This window comes from Diabrotica virgifera, chromosome 10 (assembly GCF_917563875.1).
Source record: "Diabrotica virgifera virgifera chromosome 10, PGI_DIABVI_V3a".
In the NCBI taxonomy this organism is placed as follows: Eukaryota; Metazoa; Arthropoda; class Insecta; order Coleoptera; family Chrysomelidae; genus Diabrotica; species Diabrotica virgifera.
Genome location: NC_065452.1, coordinates 82,063,843 through 82,089,065, shown reverse-complemented (window position 1 = coordinate 82,089,065; position 25,223 = coordinate 82,063,843). Strand labels below are relative to the sequence as shown.

Here is a 25,223-nt window from a genome sequence, read left to right as displayed (position 1 = left end):
AATTTGGATTTAGGTTCTACTTACCCTAAACTTCAAAGTTGAATTTGTGCCGTTGGTTGCTTTTACTTGGGGGGTGACATTTACCCCTTCTCGGGGGGTGAAAAACGCATGTTTAAAATAAGGCCGGAAATGGATAAATTTACTTATTTTAAGCACCTTTTGTTCCATAAAGTTTTTTACGTAAGTCAATACTTTTCGAGTTATTCGCGATTTAAAATGTTGATTTTTCGACAAAAAAAAAACTACGTTTTCAGACCGTTTTTCCCAAAATAACTCCAAAAGTAAATATTTTATCGAAAAAAATATTTTTAGCAAAAGTGTAGCCTATAAAAAAACGAAAAAAATGGTGTACCAGTAAAGTCTACAAATTGAGTAGAAGCAAAGTTGTAGCTCATCTGTAAGTTTGATTGGTTTGAAGTGCTTATTTTTGAAAACATTTGGTTTTATAGTAAAAATAAAAATTTCTAAAAATTTTTGAAAAATTTCATTTTTTCAAAATAACTTAAAAAGTATTAGTGATAAGAAAAATATTAAAGAGTAAAAAAATGTGGGTTGTGCTATTATAAATATTCTAGTTTCATTTTGTTTCTCCGTAAGACAAAAATTGGTTAAGATATGGGATATGGCTGTTCAAAATTTGCATACACTCGTGATTAGTGACCCATTCAAGCTTTTTCAATTATAACCCTTTCAAAAATAAACACTTTAAACCGGTTAGACTGACAGATCATATAAAAAATAGATAGGTAAGTAAATTGTTTGTAAAGCGGTAGTGATTAATTTCATTTGGGGAGCTAAACACGGCGAGATTTTCATGATTTTTACAAAAAAAAGAGGGCCAACTTTATTTTGAGCGCAACTCGCTTATTTTTAATGCTAAAACTTTTGTTACCAATTAAAACAAAGCTTTTTATAAACACTTTATAAAAGTTTAAATGGGTTTTTCCCGAAAAGTGCTTAATTTTTCGGTGATTTCACCTTGAAATATTCGATTTGAAATTAGACGAATAAGAACGTATTTTTAAGAGCTACAACTTTGTTTTTATTTGATTGATAGACTTTACTGAAACACCATTTTTTCAGTTTTTTATAAGCTACACTTTTATAAGGATATTTTTTCGATAAAATATTTACTTTTTTAGTTATTTGCGAAAAACCGTCTGAAAACGTAGTTTTTTTTGTAGAAAAATCAACATTTTCAATGGCAAATAACTCGAAAAGTATTGACTTACGTAAAAAACTCTATAGAACAAAAGTTGCTTAACCCGCCGTTACACGCGTCTTCTATTGTGACGTGGTTGCACGCGTATGAGCGTCGCCCTCACCTACATAAGTTCGACTTATTTCGAGGAAGAATGAATGTCAACATGTATAAATATAAAATGGGTTGTACTCACATATTATAGAAAGTCTCGTAAACCAATTTTTTTATTAATTTAACAAAATAAAAGTAAAAATAATATACATAGATCAAAGGCAAGATTTCCTAATTTTCAATTTCAGCAAGCCACTGAAGAAATTAACGTTCTTTACGCGAATTCATTTTACTAAAAATACAAATTAAAATTAACAACTGTTCTGAAGCTATTTCTGTGTGGTATTTATGTAATTAACTATTAATATTTTGTATTTTGATAACGACGTCCGAGGTGGAATTCGAAACGTCAATAAAATCAATTTTTCAAGTTAAATTGTGGCTTATTTCCCAATTAGAATAGGTAAATTTAAAAATGGGTTCTTAACCAGTGGCGCACCTAGAATTTTCCTCTGGGGGGAGGGGGGTTAGCATGGGCACCGAAAATTTTTGTATTATTTGTGAAAGACAAGTTACATTTTCCTACTTTCTTTTAAATATATTTCTATATGCTCTGGGTGGGATTTTAATCCCCAAACCCCCGCTCGGTGTGCCACTGTTCCTAACCTAATCCAAACAATAATATTTTAATTAAACCTACCTAAATATTAAATAAAAACCTAAAAGTTTCTTTGAGATAACAGAAACGTGATTTCACCGTGATTGCACGCGCAGTGAGGAATTCCCTCACTTGAAGAGGGATGTCTCTTCTTTCAACTATCACACAGCACACTGACCGCCTGAAATATTCTATAACTTTTTCATATCCTCTCATGAACAATGCTAAAGGCATTCCTGGGTGCTTAAGGTTATCGTATTAGTTTACACAATTTCATTGGTTATAAACAAATATGGTGAGGGATTCCCTCATAGCGCGTGTAATGGCGGGTTAAAATCAGTCAATTTATCCACTTCCGGTCTTATCTTGAACGTATGTCTTTTCAACTCCGAGAAGGGGTGCCTGTCACCCCCTATCTAAAAGCAACCAACGGCACAATTTCAACTTTGAAGTGGAGGGTAAGTAGAACCTAAATCCAAATTTTCATGCAATTCAGAGTTGCCCCTGAAAATTACACGGTATCACCGAATTTCCCGTTCATTTACTGGGCTAAAAGCCGCTTCAAAACATGCATTTTTTTCACGAATAATTAAAATGTTTGATCTTTAATAACTTAAAAAGTATTGACATATTTTAATAACTTTATATAATAAATTTTGCCTATAATTTGTTCTTTTATAGATTTGTGCAGTTATTTTTTATAAAATAATTTTCACCCCCGAGAAGGGGCGGTATCCAACCTCAGGGTAAAGGCGCAAGGTGGTACCATGTCACCTTTATTTCTTGAGGTATCCTCTAACCACTGACCAATTTTCGTGAAAATCGATGAAGGTTCATCGAAATTGAAGGTAATCGTTTATTTTTACCTTCAGTGACTGTACTATACAAAATAAATTGCAATTTACTGATCTAAATTCGCGTAATTTGGGAGCTTATAAATTATTAAATGATATGTAGTCGCCAAATAATTAATTTAATGCATTTTAAGTACAACTTTCTCTTAAGTCGGGAAGATAGGGTGGTTTCCTTGCGAAGGGGTTGTAGCTCAATAATCGAAATGCACGTGATTTAATAGTTTATTCTTAGAGTATATAAGCTATAGGAATTATATCCGCAATACGATATATTTTAAGTTTTCTCAGCATTTTTCTCTTAAGTTAAATCAATTAAAGGGTTGTTTGGGGGTGAAGGGGATGAGCTCAAAAATCGAAACTATATATTTTCAAGAGCTCATAAATAGCTCGTAATTCTGCCGCAAAAACCAATTCAATATTCCTATTTTTAAGTAGTGGGGGAGGCTGACTCAGCCCCCCCCCCCCCCACTACAGTATCAAATTCCTGCTCAGTGTAACGAGCTCAAAATTTTTAGTTTGCGGAATATGAAAGCTCATAAATAGCTCATGATTCAGGGCTATTTGTTTTTTAATTTTTGCGAGTGGGGGGGGGGGCAGCTCAACACGGGTGTGTTTGTAGAATTCAAACAGGCATACAACTCAGTCAAAAGGAAGATACTGTACTATATATTGGCTTAATTGGCAATAGGACACAAGCTAATTAAACTCATTAAAGCCACAATGAACGATAGATGAAGATGAAACTCAGGCATGTGTACGAGTTAAAAACCACGGGACAGACTTTTTCAAAATCTTGCAGGGATTGAAGCAGGGAGATGGGCTGACCCCAACATTGTTTAACCTGGCACTGGAATATGCGGTTACGAAAATGCAAACTTGACGAGAAAACCTACTGATCAACAGAACCGTTCAACTGGCTGCTTATGTCGATGATATTATTATTATGAGTAAAACATCAACAGGAGCACAGGAAATATACGCAGAGTTAAAAACGCAAACGAAAAGGCTAGGTCTAGAAATTAACACAGAAAAAAACAAAAATAATGATACAGACGAGAAGAAATATAATCCCACAAAACATTATACATGAAGATGGCATTGAAACGGTTGGAAAGTTTAGATACCTGGAAGTAGAAATAATTTATGCAGACGGATCAGAAGATGGACAAATACGGAACTAATTTTGCCCTCTCCCATAATATGTTATAATATAAATTATATTTCGGTCTAAAAGTGTCCACCGAAATACAAATATGAGAATCTATAAAACCTTAATTCGACCAATAGCATGTTATGGCAGTGAAGCATGGGTCCTGAAAGAAACATCCAAAAACAAACTCGACACATTCCAAAGGAAACTACTGAGGAGAATACTAGGACCTGTTAACTGCGAGTGCGACGGAAAACGGAATCTTCAGAATTCGATACAACAACGAGCTTTATCAACTTTATACGGAAACACCCCTGTCAGATAGAATAAAAAGATTGCAATGGACCAGACATGTGATAAGAATGGGAGAAGATAGGCTACCAAAAAGAACAATGAACGTTAGAATGCAGGGAAAGAGACCGGTTGGAAAACCAAGAAAGCGCTGGAAAGACACTCTGTAAGCAGCGATGCACAAGCATTTTTAGGAGTCCGTATATAAAGAAGAGCCGCGACAGAAACAAGGGTGGAGGCAAAAAATAAAGGAAGTAAGGCTCAATTTGGGCTGTAGTACCGTAGAAGAAGAAGAAGAACAGGATGGGAGGACGAACTTCCTTTTTGCGCACTGTTGTGGGGTGTAAAATATAAAAATATTGCATCTTTTTGTGCCTGCCGTTCCTGTTCTCTTAATTTTTGCTTTTATCGTTTTTCACTGCCACTTAAATGTTTGTAATAGCTCGAGCTCAAGCCGGTTCGTTTCTTACGACCCGAACTTCAAGCCGAATCAAATTTTTTGCTAGCCGAGCCGAGCTGAATTTGAGGAAGTGAAACAGTAGCGATCAACAGGTAGCGAAAACGCGTTCCAAGATTGCGGCTGTAATTTTCAATATTTTTTCGAGATATTTGACACACGTATTCGTAATATAATAAAGAATGGCGGTACAGAGCCCAATTTGAAAAATATATTATTATGTATAAATATATTAATATATTAATATAGTAATATTACTCTGTAATTAAATACAATATTAAAAAAACGAGCCTGTACCGCCATTAAGAAGAACAAAAAAATACACTTTCTTCAAATAAACTTTTTTATCCGATGCCTAGATTTTGTGTCATTTTGGAACTACTAATGAAATAAAAAATTTTAGTAGTTCCAAAATGACACAAAATTTAGGCATCGGATAAAAAAGTTTATTTGAAGAAAGTGTATTTTTTTGTTCTTCTTAATGGCGGTACAGGCTCGTTTTTTTAATATTTTATTTAATTACAGAGTAATTTCCACATATTAATATATTGTTTAAATTGGGCTCTGTACCGCCATTCTTTATTATATTAAGAATACGTGTGCCAAATATCTCGAAAAAATATCCAAAATTACAGCCGCAATCTTGGAACGCGTTTTTGCTACCTGTTGATCGCACTGTTTCCTCTAAATATTTTATCTAGTACTTTTTCTAATTCATTTATTTCTGCTACGACTAATACTTTTGTTTGAGAATAAGTAATTCAGACTACAAATATGTATTTTCAATGTACAGTGTTTCTGTAAAGTGTGGAATAAATTAAATATCTCCTAAACTAAAAGCCTTCTGAAAAAAGTCTAAAACAAGCCGATTTTTCATTTTAATGACATGTTTTTATTTTATGTTTTTTGTCATTTAGTATTTAAATAATAATATTTCAAAATAAACACAAAATTTTTGAAACACCACAATAATAATTATAAAATAGTTCAATCCAACTGAAGAGATTGAAATAAGACCGATTCACACCTCAGCCATTTTCGGGTGGATGTATAAATTTAGATAATAATATAACGGGCTTCCCATAAACAGTGTCCCATAAAGTACTCCTAAAAATAATAATAAAACCAGCTATTGTAGGTAAGTACTGCTACTGGTATACCTTTTAGTCAATCGACGTACCTTTATAAAAATTGTAAGCAACATAAAGGTTAAAAAGGTTCGTAAAATAAAATAATTTTGAAAATGTATTTTGTTTCTTCAATAAAAATATTCTCTAAGTGATCTTTTCGGGCCCCATTAAAATGTGGGCTCGAGGCAGGGGCCTCCTGGGCCTAGTGATAAAATAGGCCCTGTGCCCTGTAAGCCACAAGACTCTTCTTTTCTAAGCAGTCAGACGGTTATTTTGGACAGTGTTGCCAATCTCATTTCTCTAGATATTTCTCTCAAACAAGATACAAATAACGTTTAACCAGAAAATATTTAGAGGAAAGAAAGGAAATAACTACAAACCATTAAGTTCATTTTTGTTATTAGTCTGTTGTAGTAGATTGGTAGTTACACTTAAAAATATAGGGAAATCCGCAAATCGGATTATTATACGCCGCTTGGCAACATTGACTTTGGGCAGCGCTATGGGCTATGGCTCTCCTAAAAGAAGACAGATAGTTTAACGATATTTTATACAATGTCTGTCAACGTGGTATCGTCGGTCTAATAAGCAAATTGCCTAAGTCACACATTGAAACTTTTACAGTAGAGACAAAAAACTTTTGAACAGAAGTAAAAAAAGAGAAAATTTCCTAACTTCATGCAATATATAATTGACCAAAATTAATTAAACAAAATATTTACACAAACTTTCTACTTATCCATATCCTTCCTACTATACTATATCCATATTAATAATAATAATCAAAATATATTTATTTACTTAAATTTTCTAACGTTTTCAATAAAAACAACTTCAGCAAAATTCCTTTAGCGAAATTGGCGCGAAATAAAATAATAATGGCGCTTGTGGGTATTGTCAGGCGGTAGCTTTTACCGTCTACTACTAGATGACACCAAAAAACAATTTTCGGAAAAAATGGACTTAGGCAATTTGCTTATTAGACCGACAGTATCAATTTCTGTGTGTCGAAGTTTTATATTGGTCCACTATTTTAAATGCAGTTCAGCTACACATGTACTCAATGCTATGTTCCGAAATTCTCTCGCGGAATCTGTATATAGATAAAGGCTCGTAAAATACCTTTGAGGTAATAGTGAGTGCAGGTATCACTGGAGTAATAAAACTCTGAGAAATGTCTCCTGTACCTATCCTAACAAATTTGTTGAAAGTTACAGGAATTTAACTCAGACTACGACGAGTGTGTGATATTATCACATGAAAGAAAGTTTAAGGCTCTTTAAAATTAAAGTACCACAAACTTAATTATCTAAAAAAAGAAAATCATGGTCTTTCAGTTTGGTGGTGAAGATACCTGAGGTAACTCCTCGATCTTCTTCCTGTGCCTCATCCTTTCAGGGCATTGGCGATCTTCACGGCCTATTTTCCTCTGTCTTCAGCGGTTGTGAAGAGTTCTATTGTTAAAGATAAAGGCAGTTTTTACTTTTATACAATTAGAATAATTGAAATAAAAAAAATAAACAATAATTTAAATCCAAGATTTTCGTTAAGAAACTGCTTTCTGGCTGCATCCCGTATCTCCGGCTTTTACAATATATAAGCATAAGAGACGACGAATATAAGAAGAAAGCAAATAAAAGACACTTAAGCCACGTATTTACCTTCTTTTCGTCTAGGAAAAGGACCCAAAGACAGTTTCAGGTACTCAAATCTGAGTAAAGATGAAAAAGATAAAGGCAGTTTTTGTTTTCATTTGATTCAGAGTTGGACCACCATCTCCATATAGCAATTTCAGCATCTATGCATCTTCAGTGGAGATATGTAGTCACAACTCTAAAACAAAATCAACAAACCCTGCCTATTTAAGGAAAAAAAGGTGGATTCATTGCATCGCGATGTACAAGCCGGAGATACGGGATGCAGCCAGAAAGCAGTTTCTTAACGAAAAGTCTTGGATTTAAATTATTGTTTACTATTTTTATTTCAATTATTTTGATTGTATAAAAGTAGTAACCTTTGCATCTGGGGCTTTTCGCCTTCCTCGTATTAGTTCAATTGTTGTTTTTTCACTCCACTGCTTTAAATTTTTCAACCAAAACGTGCTTTGTCTCCCCGATTCTCTTTTTCCTTCCTCTTTTCCTTGAATAACCAATTGCATCAACTCATTTTTTTTTTTCATTTGCATCAACTTTTTCATTATTTCTTAGTATGTGACCAAAAGCTAATTTTTCTTTCCTTCATAGTGCTGAATATTTCTTTTTCTTTCTTGATTTTTTCCATGATATTTTCTACACTATTCTATAACACCACGTCTCAAAGCTAACAAGTCTTTTTCAGTTACGTCAGTAATTGTTCAGGTTTGAACTCCAGTTTTTCATGGCACTGGAAAACACCAACAAACAAAAACTCCAGTTCTTCATCTAATTCAGTGTTTCCCAAACTGTGCTCCGCGAAGCATCTACAGTTGCTCCGCTATATGGCGATATAGTGGCGATAATAAACGATTAAACATTAGAAAAAAAAGATCCGCTATAATATGGCGATAATAACCGGTTAAACAATAGAAAAAAAAATAGATAAGTCGTAAATAATACAATCTCGCGCCGCATCGGAGACTTGGCGGAGGATGTGAAAGCTACCTTACTTTCTCGAATAAAATCTACAAATCTAACAATAAAACACTGAAAACGTTTGTTTTCTATACATCAGTGTTTTATTGTTAGATACAATGAACTTCCATCAAGTAACGGTCGAATTCATCGATTAAAATCTACCAAGTTTCACTACAGATAGATGAGTCAACAGATGTAGCTGGGTTGGCAATTTTATTAACATTTGTGCGGTACCAGCACTTGGAGTCTTTTCAAGAGGATCTACTTTTTTGCAAACCATTGACAACTAACACAACTGGTGCCGAAATTTTCAAGTTAATCGAAAGCTTTTTCACAGAGAATAGCATTCCCTGGGATAACTGCGTCGATGTGTGCAAAGACGGCGCGAATGCGATGGCTGGAAGAAGGAAGAACGTCGGGCGTCATTTCAAGAATAAAGGAAAAAGCCAAGAAATGCAGCAGTAGCCACTGTATCCTCTACCGTCCTAGCCCCGCTGTGAAAAAAATGCCGCCTTCCTTAAAAGTAGTCTTGGACGAAACCGTGAAAATAATTAATTTTATCAAATCACGACCACTAGTCGTCGTCAAAACTTGACCGAGAACGGATGTATATAAAGCATTTACCTGTGCTAAAAATAATAATTACTGTTATCAGTTTCCCATTAATACCTAATTATACTTTAATGTAATTGAAGTGTTAAAATAAATCTGTTGTGATATGAAACAGTTATTTAGACTTTAAATTAAAGTTATTAATTATAATAAAACAAACTAAATAATAGTGTTTTTAAGAAGAAATCTGCGCCTTTTGTCGAAGTGGGCAAAATTTCTTCATACGCGAAATTTACAAACTATTGTAGTTTAAGTGCGGCAGTGGTGTAGTGGAGCCGGAGCGGTCCGGAGCGTCGCTCCGGCACAGCTTTTGAAGGGGGAGCGGCGCTCCGGCTACGATTTTTTCAATCGAATTTTTTATATAGGACAAAAATAGATCTGAAATTGTTTTATTTAGAAAATATTGTTTTGTCCTTTACTAAGTAATTTTTACACGTTAGTTATCGTGGTTAATCAGTTAAGGCATACGCAGCTACGATTAGGTAGTTCGTAATTGTAAGCGCAAAAGTTGAGCGAGCGACTGGCAGACGGGATAGTTGATGGATAGACATGATAGACATCTCAGCGGTCCGCGCCCAGCACTACCGTGTCCGTGTCACCACAACCCTCCCCCCACCACGGAAGGAGGAATAGCCACAACAATATTGAAATATTGTGTCCTTATCTCTCGCCTCTCCCCCTCGATTTCTCTCTAGCTCACTCGACGCTCCGATCACCCGCGCCCCGCCCGAGGAGCGGTAGCGGAGCGAGCTGGCCCTGTACACTGTAGACTGGAGCGATACACACGGCAGTGAGAGCGGCAACAGACTGAGTCGCCGGAGTCGCTTCCCCCACCACTGAAATCCACTCCGTAGCTACTGCGCATCTCCAGCCCACCCGGCCATGCTAATCCTGCTCAGTTGTAGTTGCGTCTCGTCTGCTTTGCATAGTGCACGTGCACTGTATATTAATTTAGTGTTTCTGCTCCAATTATTACGTTACGTGTCGCGGATACCTACTGGAAGAGGTGAAATAGTTTTAATAGTTGTGTTATCTTTGCCCAACGTCCAAATCTGTTGACATAAGCTACCTGTAGTATCGCTATGGATAACTCTAAACCTAAACAAAAAACTTTAACCTCATTTTTTAGTGCGTCGGTGAAACGTGAACTAAACACGTTAGGCCTACCTAAAGGAACCAAGCAAGATAAATCCAATGTTGTTTCGGTTGATGAATTAGCGATTGGAAACTCTTTAAATAAAAACGAACAAATAAGTGAACCCAGCACATCAACGAATAAGGAAAAAGAAACAAAATGGCCTGACGTTTGGACAGAAGAGATGTGGACTCGTAAGAAGGAAACTTATCCTTGGATAGATTGCAAAGAAGGTAAATTAGGCTGCAAAGTTTGTTTTGAAGTCACAACTATGGGTGCTTTTAAGAAAGAACACGTTTCTTTAAGTCATGAGTGGCGCACATTTCAAGTTAGCTGTTACGGCTCAAACCGAACTAACCAGCTCAAATCACTTAGAAAAAAAATTATAGAGCACAAACAGTCCAAAGCACATAGTACTGCTCAGGCCATTGTTGAATCCTCTCATAAAAATCCTATTACGCAATTAGTTGATTCTGCAAATACAGCTCACATGGAATCAACTAAAGCTATTTTTAGGTCAGCTTACTACATAGCTAAGAACGACCGACCATATAACGATCATTTCGGTTTATTAGAACTTCAAAAACTAAATGGAGTAGATATCGGTGTAGGCCTTCATTCAAGATACAGTGCTGTAGAAATTATTGATCATATATCAAAAGAGATGAAGTTAAGTATATTGAATAAGGTTAAGGAAGTTTCTGGGAAAATTTCTATCATTATTGATGAATCCACCAGCATAAGTTCAAAGTCAGTACTCAAAATTTATTTGAAGTGTGAAATAAGTAAAGAAAAGTCCCCTAACATTTTGTTCTTAGATCTAGTTGAACTTCCTGATCAAAGGGCCGAATCTGTTTTTAACAGTACACTTAAGTGCCTTGAACAATATGGGTTTGACAATGGTTATTTAAAACAGAACTTAGTTTCTTTCACAAGTGACGGGGCTAGTGTTATGTTAGGGAAACACTCAGGAGTGGCAAAGAGGTTTTCAACTTTGTACCCTGATATAATCGTTTGGCACTGTTTAAATCACAGATTGGAATTGGCTATTGGGGACGCAGTCAGCGAAGTGGCCGGAGTGAATCATTTCCAGATATTTATGGACAAACTGTACTCGCTGTACAGCGCCTCTCCAAAAAACAAGCGTGAGTTAAAAGACTGTGCACAAGAACTTGACATTCAGATGAACAAAATCGGAAGAGTGTTGAGCACAAGATGGGTAGCCAGTAGCTTTCGTACCGTTTCGGCTGTGTGGTTTGGCTTTCAAGCTTTGGCAAACCATTTCTCTAAAGCCATAAACGATCCTGACAAAACATCGACTGAAAAAAGCAAATATAGTGGTTTATTAAATAGGCTAACATCTCAGAGTTTTCTACTAAACTTGGCCTTTATGTTTGACATTCTTGCTGAATTGGCTTTGTTATCAGAGAGCTTAGAGAATAGAAACACTTCTATTGTGTATGCAGACAAACTGATAAACAGATCCGTAAGATATTTAGAGCACTTAAAGGAGAAGCCAGGCACGAAAGTTCTGGAAGCACAAATCGCCATAAAAGAAGGAAATTTTGCATCAGTTGTGTTAAAAACTAATCCAAAAATTGTATCGTTCAATGGACAGCAACTTATTTCTAGTGTTATAAATAACCTAAAGCAAAGAATGTTTGTCACCACATTTGATGGGGAAGCCCAATATGAAGATCTTATAAACTCTTTTAAAGTATTAGAACCTGAGTATTGGCCAACCTGCATTCCACCAAGTTTTGGTCAAACTCAAGTAGAGCAACTGTGCAAGAGATTTAAATTGAACGTCAACAAAGCTGTCTCTGCCTACAGAGACTATTTGGACAACAGCCGACAAGTGCCTGATGGATTGCAAGAACTGTTAAACTGCACTAAAATAATACCTTGCAGCTCAGCTGATTGTGAACGGGGTTTCAGTTGTATGAACAATATGGTTACACCATCAAGAAACGCTTTGACTGTTGCTCATGTATCATCATTGATGTTCATAAAAATCCAAGGTCCACCTCTCCAAGAATGGTAGCCTGAGACGTACGTCACTAAATGGCTGAGGAGCCACCGGTCTGCAGACGATTCCAGGACAAGAGTTGCAGAAAACCCAAAAAAGAACGCAAAGAAGGATGCATTTTGGCACTTACTTTGAGTATGTATGTTATAATTAATCTGATGTATTTATTATATGTATTTTGTTAAATACACACACTCAAAGAAAAATCATTGTAAAATCAAAAAAAATAATAATGATTCAAGTAAAATCCAATATGTTTTGGCTTCATTAGTGTTTTTATTTAAATTAATAACAGATCTTATGATTTTAAACGCATTTTTAAAATAAACATCCTCATAGTCATTCTAATTGGTTAATCCTCTTAAAACGTCGCACTGTGGTATTTGAAGTAAATAAATACCATTAAGCAATTGAAATGACCTATCTATTTTAATGAACATGAAACACTGTTATTTTTATAATAGTTCTGTATATATTTAAATGCCGATACTAATATTTTAAAAGTTAATTTTATTTGAAATAAAAATGCTATCCTTTTGATTTAAAGAGAAAATGATTTTACTTCCTTGGCTTTCCTTTTGTTTTTAAATTACGTCCTTTTTGTTTTAAAATACGTTCCTTTTATTTCAAAACTTACAGCAATATTATAAGTTGTTTGTCAAATTAAATCAAATTGTTTTCTTTATGAATTAAAATGAAATGTTTATTAATATATTAGTATTTTACTTTGTTTAAAGTTTGAGCCGACTTTAATTCAAGCGCTTTAGTACTAACATTTTAAATAAAATCAACATTAAATTTATAACAAAAATATATATTTTAAAAATTTTGCATATACAAAAATAACGTAAACCTATTATAACATCAGTCTAAAAAATAATCAAAACGAGATTGAACTCTCTAAAAAACTAAAACTATCTACTGGAAACTAAACTTCTACTGGAAACCGACTAGTTGGTAGAATAATCGAGTTTAATAATGTGGCCAAGATATAATCTTCAACATCTAAAACAGAAACAAATTTAAATCATATTATAAAAAAGAAAAATATAATTTTTTTTTTCAAAAGTTGTATATTTGCCACACTGTTTGCTAAAATGTATAATATTTATTTGGTATACCAAGACCAAGTTGAAAAAAAATCGACAAAACACTTATAAGCACAAGTAGCAACTAATTTATTATATTACAAAAAAACTTACTTGTTTCAGATTTGTCATTTAAAGATGAGAATAATAATTTGCAGGATTTATCATTTATATTTGTTCTATAAAATGATTTTATCTTCTTTTAAAATCCGCCCATTTACTATATAGCAAACTTTTCCAGGAAATAGCAAGCGAAAATCAATGTCAATCTGAAAATAGTAAAATAATATTAGATGCCTTGAATATAAATGCATCGCACATGATCACATGAAGCAAGTGATGCATATTATTATAGCAAGAAACTTACCAAGTCTTTGGCATTAGCATGCGAATATAAAGGCCAGTTCTTTAAAAAATTAACTATATTTGTATCATGGCTAGAAGCTTTCAAGTCGCGATGTCGAAGGACAAGAGTTTTTTCCCACTGCCTCCCAGTTAGTGATGGCGACTGCATCGAGTTTCTATTGGACAGTATTAGGTCACGAGGGGTAAAATTAGCCGAGGTGTTTTTAAAATGTTAGCGAATCTTATAGAAACAATATCTTCTCACTCTTAAAATAAAAATGTTAACATAAAATTAAAAGGGTGTCTTATTGATATAAGCAGACGGGAAAACATCTTCATATAATAATGCATTGCTGTTTGATTCGAATGTGTTTCTTTTAAATCATATCCGCTAATCATTGATTTAAAGAGAAACACTAGTAAACATTTCAAAAAAGCAAATTAAAATAAAAATGTGTATATTTGATTGTATCGCCGCCCTATTAATGTTAGTAGACAAGTAAAACAATTTATCAATGCTGCTTTATTTTAAATATGGTTCTTTTAAATTATATGTGATAATATTTAATTTAAAAAGAAGTAATATTAGATATCAAAGAAAAGGGAATTCCCTTAATTTTAAATAATTACATTTTTATTATGTATTCAGATCAATATCATATTTTTAGCGAACGTTTATGAAATAAATACTTTTAATTAATTAAATTAAGCAGATCAACTTAATTATTTTAACGTGATTTGTTGTGCATTTTAAAACGCATAAATTCTCTGAGTGCAAGTTATTTGTACTGTATGTAGTTTTTTCAAATAATTCTTAATTTTTTTGGCACAGATTATAATGTTTGTGTGTGTTAAATAATAAAAAATATATATACTAATGTAACTTGTGGGTGTATTTTTTCACAATAATAAATTAATACTACTGAAAATGAAAACTTAGTCATTTACAATATTTGCCTAACTTACACCAGTGTTTTTTTAATTTTTGTCAGCAAGGCTTCCAACTTAAATTATAGAGTTTTTAAGGTAGATTATTATGGTTTGATACCTTAAAAACAGTTTTTAAGGTATCAAACTGTAATAATCTACCTTAAGAAAGTCTTACCATATTTTAAAGTTAAAATTATTCTTTGGAGGAGAATGTGTAGGAGGCCCTACTGTAACTACTATCACTCTAAAAGATCATTAATTAGTTTAATTATTAAACTTTTCAAAACATTTGCCAAAGGGCCTTAAAACTCACGATTTGGGTAGTAGGCTAATTTTCAAAAATTTTCCGGTAGAGGTATAGCTCCGGCACAGCTAATTTTACCACTACACCACTGAAGTGCGGTAAATTAAAAACTCATTAAGTGCTTAACTACTACTTGGACAGAAACTTCTTTTTGTGGACCACTCGATTCAGGTCGGTAAGTGGTTATTTTAAATAATATAATTTAAGAATTACATTTATCGAAAATGTTGATTAAAGTTAAATTCAAAACAAATACAGGATAACCGTGTTTGGATAAAGAATAAAATATAAATATGGCTGCAGGAGGAATGCAACCGACTACAATAAACGAAGCGTTTTTAATGCAACAAAATAATAATTTATTTCAAGAAAATTGTCAACGTTCCCAAAACGAACAATTATTATATACAGAATGGGTAAAAGTCAGCAATGAAAAAGATCAACTACATAGTATGATCACGCAAATGCAAACACATATAAATATGCTAGAAAATCAAATCAAACAGATTTGCAATCAATCAAATAATAACGCTAAAAATACTGAGGCAACGCCTCCTCCCAGGCAAGAATACGAGACTGATGAAGAGGAACTGGCTAAAGAAACAGAATGGGTAAGGGTAAGAAACAGGCAAAAAAAAAGGAAAATAATGAATACCTCATTTTCTCCACCTACTCCTACAAAAAATGAAGAAATAACCAATAGGCTTGAACCTAAACAAAAAAAAGTCCAACCTCCACCACCAATAATAGTGGAAGGAATTAAAGAATATAATAAATTTATCGAACTGCTCACAAAGGAAATAGGTATAAATAGATTTATAATCCAAATGGTAAATAAACAGAACTTCAAAATTAAAGCCAACGATGAGGATACGTATCGTGGCGTGACAAAAATACTACGAGAGCAAACACCACACAGTTGGTTCACATACGAAGATAAAAGAACCCGACCAATTAAGGTAATAGTCAAATATCTCCCGCATTCGTGCAAACCAGACAGCATAATTGAAGAATTGGTAAGGAGAGGTTTTAAAGCAGTGAATGCTATAAATAAAATTAAGTGGCGTACCAAGGAACCACTTGACATGTTCATAGTGACTTTTGACAATAGCGAAGATATAAATAAAATACATAGTATACAGCATATACTACAATGTAAAGTCGAAATCCAACCATTTAAATCCTCCAAATTAATATCTCAATGCAAAAATTGCCAGGCATATGGGCATACCCAAAAATTTTGCACCAGACAAGCGAGATGTGTCAAATGCACAGGGAAGCATCATACTAAGGAGTGTACCAAATCAAAAGATGTCAAACCTAAATGCGTACACTGTGGACAAGAGCATCCAGCTAACTATCGTGGCTGTAAAGTGGCTATTGAATTACAAAACATGAGGAATAGAGCAATAGATAAAAAAAGAGGGGTTAATAAACATCCTTCAGTAAGCAGGCAAGTTAACGAAAATCTAACATTTGCCAATGCAGTAAACAACGAAAAGGAAAGTGGCAAAAAGGAGGAACGAACTAATAATATCGAACAAAGTCTGCAACTCATATTAGCGAAGCTAGAAAATCAAGAACAAATCATAACAACACTGGATGAGAGGCTAAAAAGATTAGAATATAGTGCCAAAGGAGCTATACCTAAATCGAAACAATATTAATTCAATTAAGGTACTAGTGTGGAACGCAAACGGACTCCTGAACCACCAGCAGGAGCTTCAATTAGTTCTACAGACAGAAAATATAGATGTATGCCTCATCTCAGAGACACATTTTACTAAACACTCATTTATCAAATTTCACGGTTATAGAGTCTATCATGCGATTCATCCTGATAATAATGCAAAAGGAGGAAGTGCAGTGATAATTAAAGAAAATTTACAACATTACGAAGAAGCCAACTACGTAACAGAAAAAGTGCAGTTAACTGCAGTAACACTTAGAACTCTTAGATACCCACTGATAGTGGCAGCAATCTATAGTCCTCCGAAACATGCAATAAGTAAGGAGGAATATATTGACCTCTTTACCGAGCTGGGAAATAGATTTATAGTAGGAGGCGATTATAATGCTAAAAATACCCACTGGGGCTCAAGGTTAACCACAACAAAAGGCAGAGAACTTTTAAAAGCTGTGAATGAATACGGAGCCATAACCTTGTCAACAGGGAAGCCAACTTATTGGCCTACTGACCCCAACAAGATACCTGACCTAATTGATTTTTTCATAACCAAAAATATATCGCAAAACTACCTGAAAATAGATGAATGTCATAAGTTATGTTCTGACCATACAGCAATAACACTAACACTAAGCGAAAACATAATATATAAAGAAAATAACCCTTCGCTAACTAATAAGTACACCGACTGGATAAGCTTCAGACAAATGCTAGAAGAAACAATTAATTTAAACGTTTCTCTTAGAACCGTAAAAGACATTGAAAAAGAAGTTGACCAATTCAATAAAGACATCCAAAGAATATCTTGGGAATGTACTCCAGACATCAAAAGACGCCTAAAAGGATGCAACTACCCGGCAGAAATTAGAACGCTGGTATACGAAAAACGGAAAGCAAGACGAAAATGGTTCCAAAGTAGAGCTCCTCAAGATAAAACAATTGTAAATAATCTCACCCAACAACTAAAAAGAGAGATAAAAGAATTTAAAGAAGAATCCATTAGGACATACTTAAACAACCTAACGAATGAAAGATCCACAGAATACTCACTATGGAAGGCAACCAATGGATTAAAAAGACCAATGATGCAAATACCACCCATAAAAAAAGAAGACGGCACTTGGGCTAGAAGCAGCGAACAAAAAGCAGAATGCTTTGCTACACATCTAGAAAAAATATTTCAACCGCATCAACAACAACAAGAAGAAGAAGCATTATAGAGCAACCATTTGCAAGAAGAAGAGAACATAATGCCAGTAACTGTAGAAGAAGTAATAAAAGAAATCAAGTATAATTTAAACCCGAGAAAAGCTCCTGGCTTTGATTTAATAACAGGACAAATATTAAAACAGCTCTCAAGAAAAGCAATTGTCAAGTTGACCTATTTAATTAATGCTGCGATCAGATTAAAATATATTCCTTCATTGTGGAAAGTGGCGGAAATAGTAATGATACCAAAACCAGGCAAACCACCACATATAACCTCTTCCTATAGACCAATATCACTGCTACCCACAATGTCTAAATTATTTGAAAAACTTCTCCTCAGAAGATTGCAACCAATTATAGTAAACAAAAAATTAATTCCAAATCACCAGTTTGGTTTTAGGCAAAAACATTCAACTATAGACCAACTCCACAGAGTCACCGATATTATAGAAAATGCACTAGAGGAAAGAAAAGTTTGTTCAGCTTTATTCTTAGATGTTGCCCAGGCATTTGACAAAGTTTGGCATGAAGGATTATTTCATAAATTAGAGACTATTCTTCCAAAATCATACACAGACATAATTAAATCGTACTTAACTGATAGATATTTCAGAATCAAGCAAGATGATGCTTATTCTGAACTTAAAGAAATAAAAGCCGGAGTCCCCCAGGGTAGCGTATTGGGCCCGTTCCTATATCTCCTTTATACATGTGATCTACCAGAATTCGATAACTACTGTTTAGCTACCTTTGCCGACGACACCGCCATATTAGCAGTAGGTAAAGATAACGTAGAAACAGCCAATAAACTACAAAATGCGATAAGCAAATTCCAAAAATGGACTAAGACGTGGAAGATTACATTGAATGAAAGCAAATCAGTACATGTTGATTTCACTAATAAAAAATTTCTGTACGCACCAATAAAAATTAATGGACAAGACATTCCGTATGCCAACACAGCCAAATACCTGGGCTTAACCCTAGACACGAAGCTTCGCTGGAAAGCCCATGTAAAGAAAAAGAAGGAAGAATTAAATATTAAATATAAAAAATTGTACTGGCTACTGGGAAGATACTCAGGGTTGTCAACGTATAACAAGATGCTAATCTACAAACAAGTTATAAAACCAGTATGGACGTATGGTATCCAACTGTGGGGATGTACAAAAAAGACAAACTTGAAAATAATACAAACTTTTCAAAACAAAGTATTAAGGGGCATAGTTAACGCACCCTGGTACATCCGTAATGACGATATCCACAAGGATCTACGAATGGAGCCCGTCGACAAAGAAATCCGAAAACACGCAGAAAGTCATGAAAAAAGACTTATTCTCCACGAAAATATTGAGGCCATCCAGCTCCTGGACAACTCAAACCAGAAAAGAAGACTGAAGAGGACCAAACCTCACGAGTTGGTGTAGTGTGCGACAAAGCTAATAGCGGAGCATTGCGCGACTAGTGTGCAAGCAACGTGTTGGTGTAGTGCGTGATAAAGTGAAAAGCAGAGCTTTGTGTGATAGTGCGCAATCAAAAAGTGCGCCAGTAATAATAAAGACAACTAAGAAGACATCAAAGGGTGACTCTTAGATATTAAGTAGTTAGTAAATTAGTAAGATAGGATAGATAAAAAGTTACTCATTGGTCAAAGACCAGATTGTAGCACTTAGCAAATAAAAATAAAAAAAAAAAAATAAAAAAATCACGACCACTGAATATAAGACTGTTTAAAGTGATGTGCGATGACACGGGCAGTATACATTCGTCGTTACTTCTTCATACTGAAGTAAGATGGCTTTCTCCCGGCAAATGTTTAGCTAGGCTTTTTGAAATGAGAGGTGAAGTTAGAACCTTCCTAATTACAGTTTGTCAAACGTGGAAAGAGTTTGGAAATCTCATAATCGCCATAACGCCGCATGGCGATTCTAAGATTTTCAAGCTCTTTGATACGTTTGACAAACTATAACAGCAATTTTGTCTTGGGTGATCGATTGTGTAACGAGCATTGGTTAATTAAATTGGCATATTTAACAGATATTTTTAACAAGGTCAATGAAATTAGTCTCTCACTTCAGGGAAAGACAATAACTGTCTTTAACGCCAATGATAAAATACAAGCGTATAGGAAGAAATTAATTTTTTGGGCAGAATCGGTAAAAAATAAAAATCTGGATAGCTTTACACTAATCACAGAATTTAGAGAAGAACTGGAATCGAACATACCTGAAGCTGTCTTTAACGAGTTCCACACTCATCTGCTAAATTTACTTGAAAACTTCCATACTTATTTTCTTGAAAAATTCCACGACAAAATTAAAGAAAACTTCTGGGTTGCAGATCCATACCTTGTTATGTTAAAAAAAACCAGCTTTCTTAACATCTCAGCAGTATGAATGCCTGATATATTTGACATCGAATAGTAGATTTTTGGTGTCAACTCAAAGACGAGTTTAAAATTTTGTCAGATGAAGCGAAAATTATTCTCCCTTTTGCAACAACATACTTATGTGAAGCAACTTTCTCTGCCTATGTGGCCACTAAAACAAAATATAGATCTCGGATATTACTAACCTGTGCAAATCAAGGCAGCCTCATTCTTCACTTCTTCACATTAAAATAAGGACTTTACGTTTTTAAAGATTTTAGAAAAAGGATCTGTGTATTCATTTTATTTTTGTTTTTCGTTATATGTAATTAAGTTTCTTATGTTTGCGATTGAAAAAAAATTGAATAAGGAGAATAAAAAATGTAATGGTTAATACCCCCCCCCCCCTCCCTCAACTAATATCTCTCGTTCTCTGTGGCACCTTTTTAGGTTTCAGGTGCAATATGGTAAGTGCTCCCTACAGAATTTCTGTGCTGAATAGTGCTCATTGGCCAAAAAACTTTGGGAAAACGCTGATCTAATTGAAAGCACTTCTGACCCAATACGTCATTTTATTTTAAGGCTGCGGTCCCATTGTTAATTTAGTTCACATACCAAGTAATTGTATCTGAGTAGATTATCGAAGTATTATTTCGTCTTCAATCTTGTGCTTACTGACAATCATCATTTTCGTTTTTTTTTTTTGTATGTTCAGAGCCATTCCATACCTCTTGCAATACTGCGTAGTCCACAAGACAAGAAGTATTGTATTGTCTGCATATCTAAAATTATTCAGCTTTTAATTGATATTCCTTCTGTGATGCAGTGGCGGCTCGTGATTTTTACAATAGGGGAGGCTATACCTAACTGTAAAATATCTAGACAAACTTGCAATAGCAAAAAAATGCGTCAAGAAAATGTAATTTAAGGACCCATTTTTTGACTATTTTTTATTTACATTTCATAATTTCATCATATTTCATAATTTTTGATAATATCATATTATTTTAAAAATAGTTAGTTTAATTGTAAAAGTGTAATATTAAAGTGTGTCGTTTTTTTGTTAACAATTTCATCTTTGTAAGTAGATATGCATATCAAAAGAAATACAGATTTGAAGTTTTGCAGTCCATACAGGTTGAAGGTTCACATTTTTTAAAATACACAACTGCATTTTTTAAATTCTAAACGCGGCCTACTGCGAATCCAAAATAATGAAAAAACTGAGACGAAATCATGCGTTCTAATGCTAATGCTCCGTGCGTATAGATATTTAGTGATAATGTGGAATTTACACTTTGTATAATAGTAAGAGTGCTTGTTGTTTTTCGCGATTCAAGATAAACAAAACAGTGTAGCGTGTGTAAAAAATTTATGGAGAGGCTAAGCCTCCCTTGCCTCCTCTAACGAGCCGCCACTGCTGTGATGTCTTCTAGTGCATCTTTAAACATCTCTTATTAGCACATATTAAAAGTAGAGGGGTATTTCTTGTTATATGTATAAACACAAATTATGTACAAAACGCTATAAGATTAAAAACTAAAAGACACCTTAGGGATATACATTTTTTTTATTATTTATTTTATCACAAAAGATGTCTGGTTTTTCTGCAACTTTTTAAACCATTAAAAATAGTTCAAAGAACTACTTGACTGATAATCAATTAAAAAGCCTTATAACATACACATCAACAAAGTCTACCCCAATTATTCTTTTTGGTATAAAGGCGAAGACCGAATTGAATGGACAGAGGAAATGACTTTCAAAAGGGTCTGTATAAAATAAATATCTTATTCCCATTCACGAACAAGCCACTGAACTGCGTCCAAGGAGAATAGTAACGGGTTAGCTAATGATTTTCGGAAAACGCTGAATTGTTGCAATGTGGGGGGTGTGGTATGTAGCGATAAAGGATAATTGTTTGATATACTTTTGTAAATAAAAAATCAAGCATATTTTTAAAATTTAAAAATTTGATGTTGTATTTGAATATCGGTTTTAATACTATTAGTATAATAAATTATTAATAATGAAAACTTTTCGAAAGATGTCTAAATGGAGAAAAAGTACCAGATGAATGGCTAACATCACATATTACTCCCATACATAAGAAGGGACCTAAAAATAACCCAAAAAACTATAGAGGAATCGCAGTCATCAGCACCATTGGAAGATTATACTCCAGGATATTAAGAAATGAAATAGAACAAGAAATTCAAGGAAAGCAAGCTGAAGAACAAGCTGGTTTTTGTGCGGGACGTTCAACAGTAGACAATCTCTTCACGTTAAAAATAGCACTAGAAAAAAGAATACAGAGAAATCAGGAAACCCACTTCGCTCTTATCGACCTAGAAAAAGCCTATGATAGTGTCCCCATAATAGAACTATGGAAGTCAATGAAAGACATCGGTATCGATGGAAAACTCATACAAGCAACTAAAATGTTATATGAAACCACTAATACCAGAATCAAAAATGGCAAAAATTTCACTGAGGCATTTAATACTTCAAAAGGCCTCCGACAAGGGTGTTGTCTATCTCCCACTCTCTTTAAAATATACCTTGACCAATCCTTACAGAGGTGGACAAAAGCAGTAAAACCGATGGGACTGAAAGTGGGAGACGACTCCCTATTTACATTATACTTTGCGGACGACCAAGTTGTTATAGCCCAAGATCAAGATGACCTAAGCTATATGATACGGAACCTAAATGAACATTACCAACAGGCAGGATTAGTAATAAATATGGACAAGTCAGAATACTTTATAGTCGGAAACGAAGACATTGAAAAACTTCCATTTGAACAAGGACATATTGTTGGTGCGAAACAATGCAAATATTTGGGAGCTATATTTAACAAACGAGGAAATAGTGAAGATGAACTACAACATCAATAAAGGTAGAAGCATCACTAGATCCCTTAATTAAATTTTATGGGACAAAGGTATCAGGAAGGAAACAAAGACAAGAATATATGAAATTATAATGAAGAGCGCTACAATCTACGATGCAGAAGTTTGGGACATAAGTGCAAGAAATAAAAAGAAGCTACTTAGTACAGAAATGGACTTTTTGAGGAGAAGTTGTCAGATTTCGAGATTAGAACATGTAAGAAATGAAACAATTAGAGAACATATGAAGGTGGAAAAAACTATAATAGACAATATTGAAAAGAGACAGCTGACATGGTTCGGTCACGTTAAAACGCTGGCCGAGAATAAATATTAGAGTGGATCCCACCGGAGAGAAGAAAAAGAGGACGACCACGGAGAAGCTGGAGGGACAATATTCAGGAGGTAATGGATTCAAAGGAATTAGATGAAGATATGTGTTACGATAGAAAAAATTGGAAGCTGGGTATGGAGAGGCGGCGACAGCCGTAGAAATCCATTATATATATATATATATATATATATATATATATATATATATATATATATCCAATTTTGATCACAGCTGAACAATATTAAACACAAATGGAAAGGATTAATGGGTAAGCAGCTGAAATAACGGAGCCAAGAGTACTCTTTTTTCAATATCAAATATATTTCGGTATTGCCTTTATACCATCATCAGTGATTGCTACAAATGTGTTATGAGTTGCTTTGTGAAATAATTAAAAATGTTATTAAACTTACAAACTTGAGATTGCGGTATATTGATGATGTCACAAAGAAAAATCTTACAAAATATAATGGTATCGTTCCAAAATATTATTCTCTACCGAAAATTCATAAGCCCACATTGTCAATAAGACCTATAGTGTCTACTATAAATTCACCTACAGAAAATGTATCTTCTTTTGTTACAGACATTTTAACCTTAGCATATGACAAAAACAATGATTATTTCATAAAAGATTCCTTTGAAGTTAATAAAATCTTTAATGGTTATATGTTACCTAACAACTACGTTCTTGTCAGCTTAGATGTGGTATCACTTTTCAGCAATATATATTTAGATACTTGCATTAGATCGGTACATAAACATTGGAATGATATAAGTAGACACTGTAAGATGGACATCAGTAGCTTTATTGATTTGATTTCTTTTTTATTTAATAATAATTATTTCTCTTATGGAGAAAGAATTATAAAACAAAGTTGGGGCACTCCCATGGGTGCTAAGATCAGTCCTATTCTGGCAAATTATGTGATGGACGATTTGCTAGACATAGTCATCCCGGTTTTATCTTTTAAGCTGAGTTTCATAAAGAAATATGTTGATGACTTAATACTAGCCATACCTAAAGATTCAACAGAGGAACTACTTTTTGTTTTTAATAGCTATGACCCTTACATTCAATTCACTATTGAGGTAGAAGATGAATTACAGTCTGTCCCATTTTTAGATACAAAGCTAATACGTTCAAATCATAACAAAATAGTAGTAGACTGGTACAGAAAATCTATGGCCTCAGGTAGGTTTTTAAACTATATGTCCTACCATAAACATTCCATAAAATTAAATTTAGTTGAACAAATGAAATGTAGGGTCATACAAATCTCAGATATATCACTACAACAAAAAAACCTAAAAATCTTATACCAGTTGTTCCTAGATAATGGCTATCCACCAGCTCTTTTGAAGAAAATTTTGTTTAGCACACCATCGGTTACACTTAACACTACACAAAACCTTTCTCCTGTAAACAGTATCACTGTTGATCAAGAAATTGATCCTGTAGCCATAACATCCATGCCCACCAAATATTATACACTACCTTACATACATAATGTAACACCAAAACTGACACGAATCTTCAATTCTGTTGGTGACTTTAAGTTTGCTACAAAAACAGCTGTAACAATGAAGTCAGTTTTCTCAAAACTTAAAGACAAAACTTTGAAAGACAATATGTCAAATATAGTGTATAGGATACCATGCACAAATTGCAATCTGCAGTACATAGGCCATTCTTCGAGACGATTGAAAGATCGTATCACGTCGCACAGAAGTGATGCCAGAAGATATCCAGACAGATGTAGTTTATCCATGCATGTCCATGAAAATGATCACCAAATGAACTATACAGATGCTAAAGTTCTAGCAGTGGAAAACAATTATTTTAAAAGGTTGTTTCTTGAAATGGCTTTTATTTCTGAG

The 25,223-nt window shown here is 34.0% G+C and overlaps 1 protein-coding gene and 1 long non-coding RNA gene across 2 annotated transcripts; one reads left to right on the top strand and one right to left on the bottom strand.

Annotated features, from left to right (window-relative positions):
* The first annotated feature begins 10,101 nt into the window (after window positions 1-10,101).
* Window positions 10,102-12,198, top strand: LOC126893093 (E3 SUMO-protein ligase KIAA1586-like). Its single transcript, XM_050663038.1, has one exon. The coding sequence runs from the start codon at window positions 10,102-10,104 to the stop codon at window positions 12,196-12,198; it is 2,097 nt and encodes a 698-aa protein (XP_050518995.1).
* A 778-nt stretch (window positions 12,199-12,976) lies between these two features.
* Window positions 12,977-13,837, bottom strand: LOC126878749 (uncharacterized). The gene is made up of 3 exons (XR_007695763.1): window positions 13,639-13,837; window positions 13,386-13,540; window positions 12,977-13,188 (listed from the first exon to the last, which is right to left on the bottom strand). It is a non-coding gene; the product is annotated as an uncharacterized LOC126878749 (long non-coding RNA).
* Between the last annotated feature and the right edge of the window lie 11,386 nt (window positions 13,838-25,223).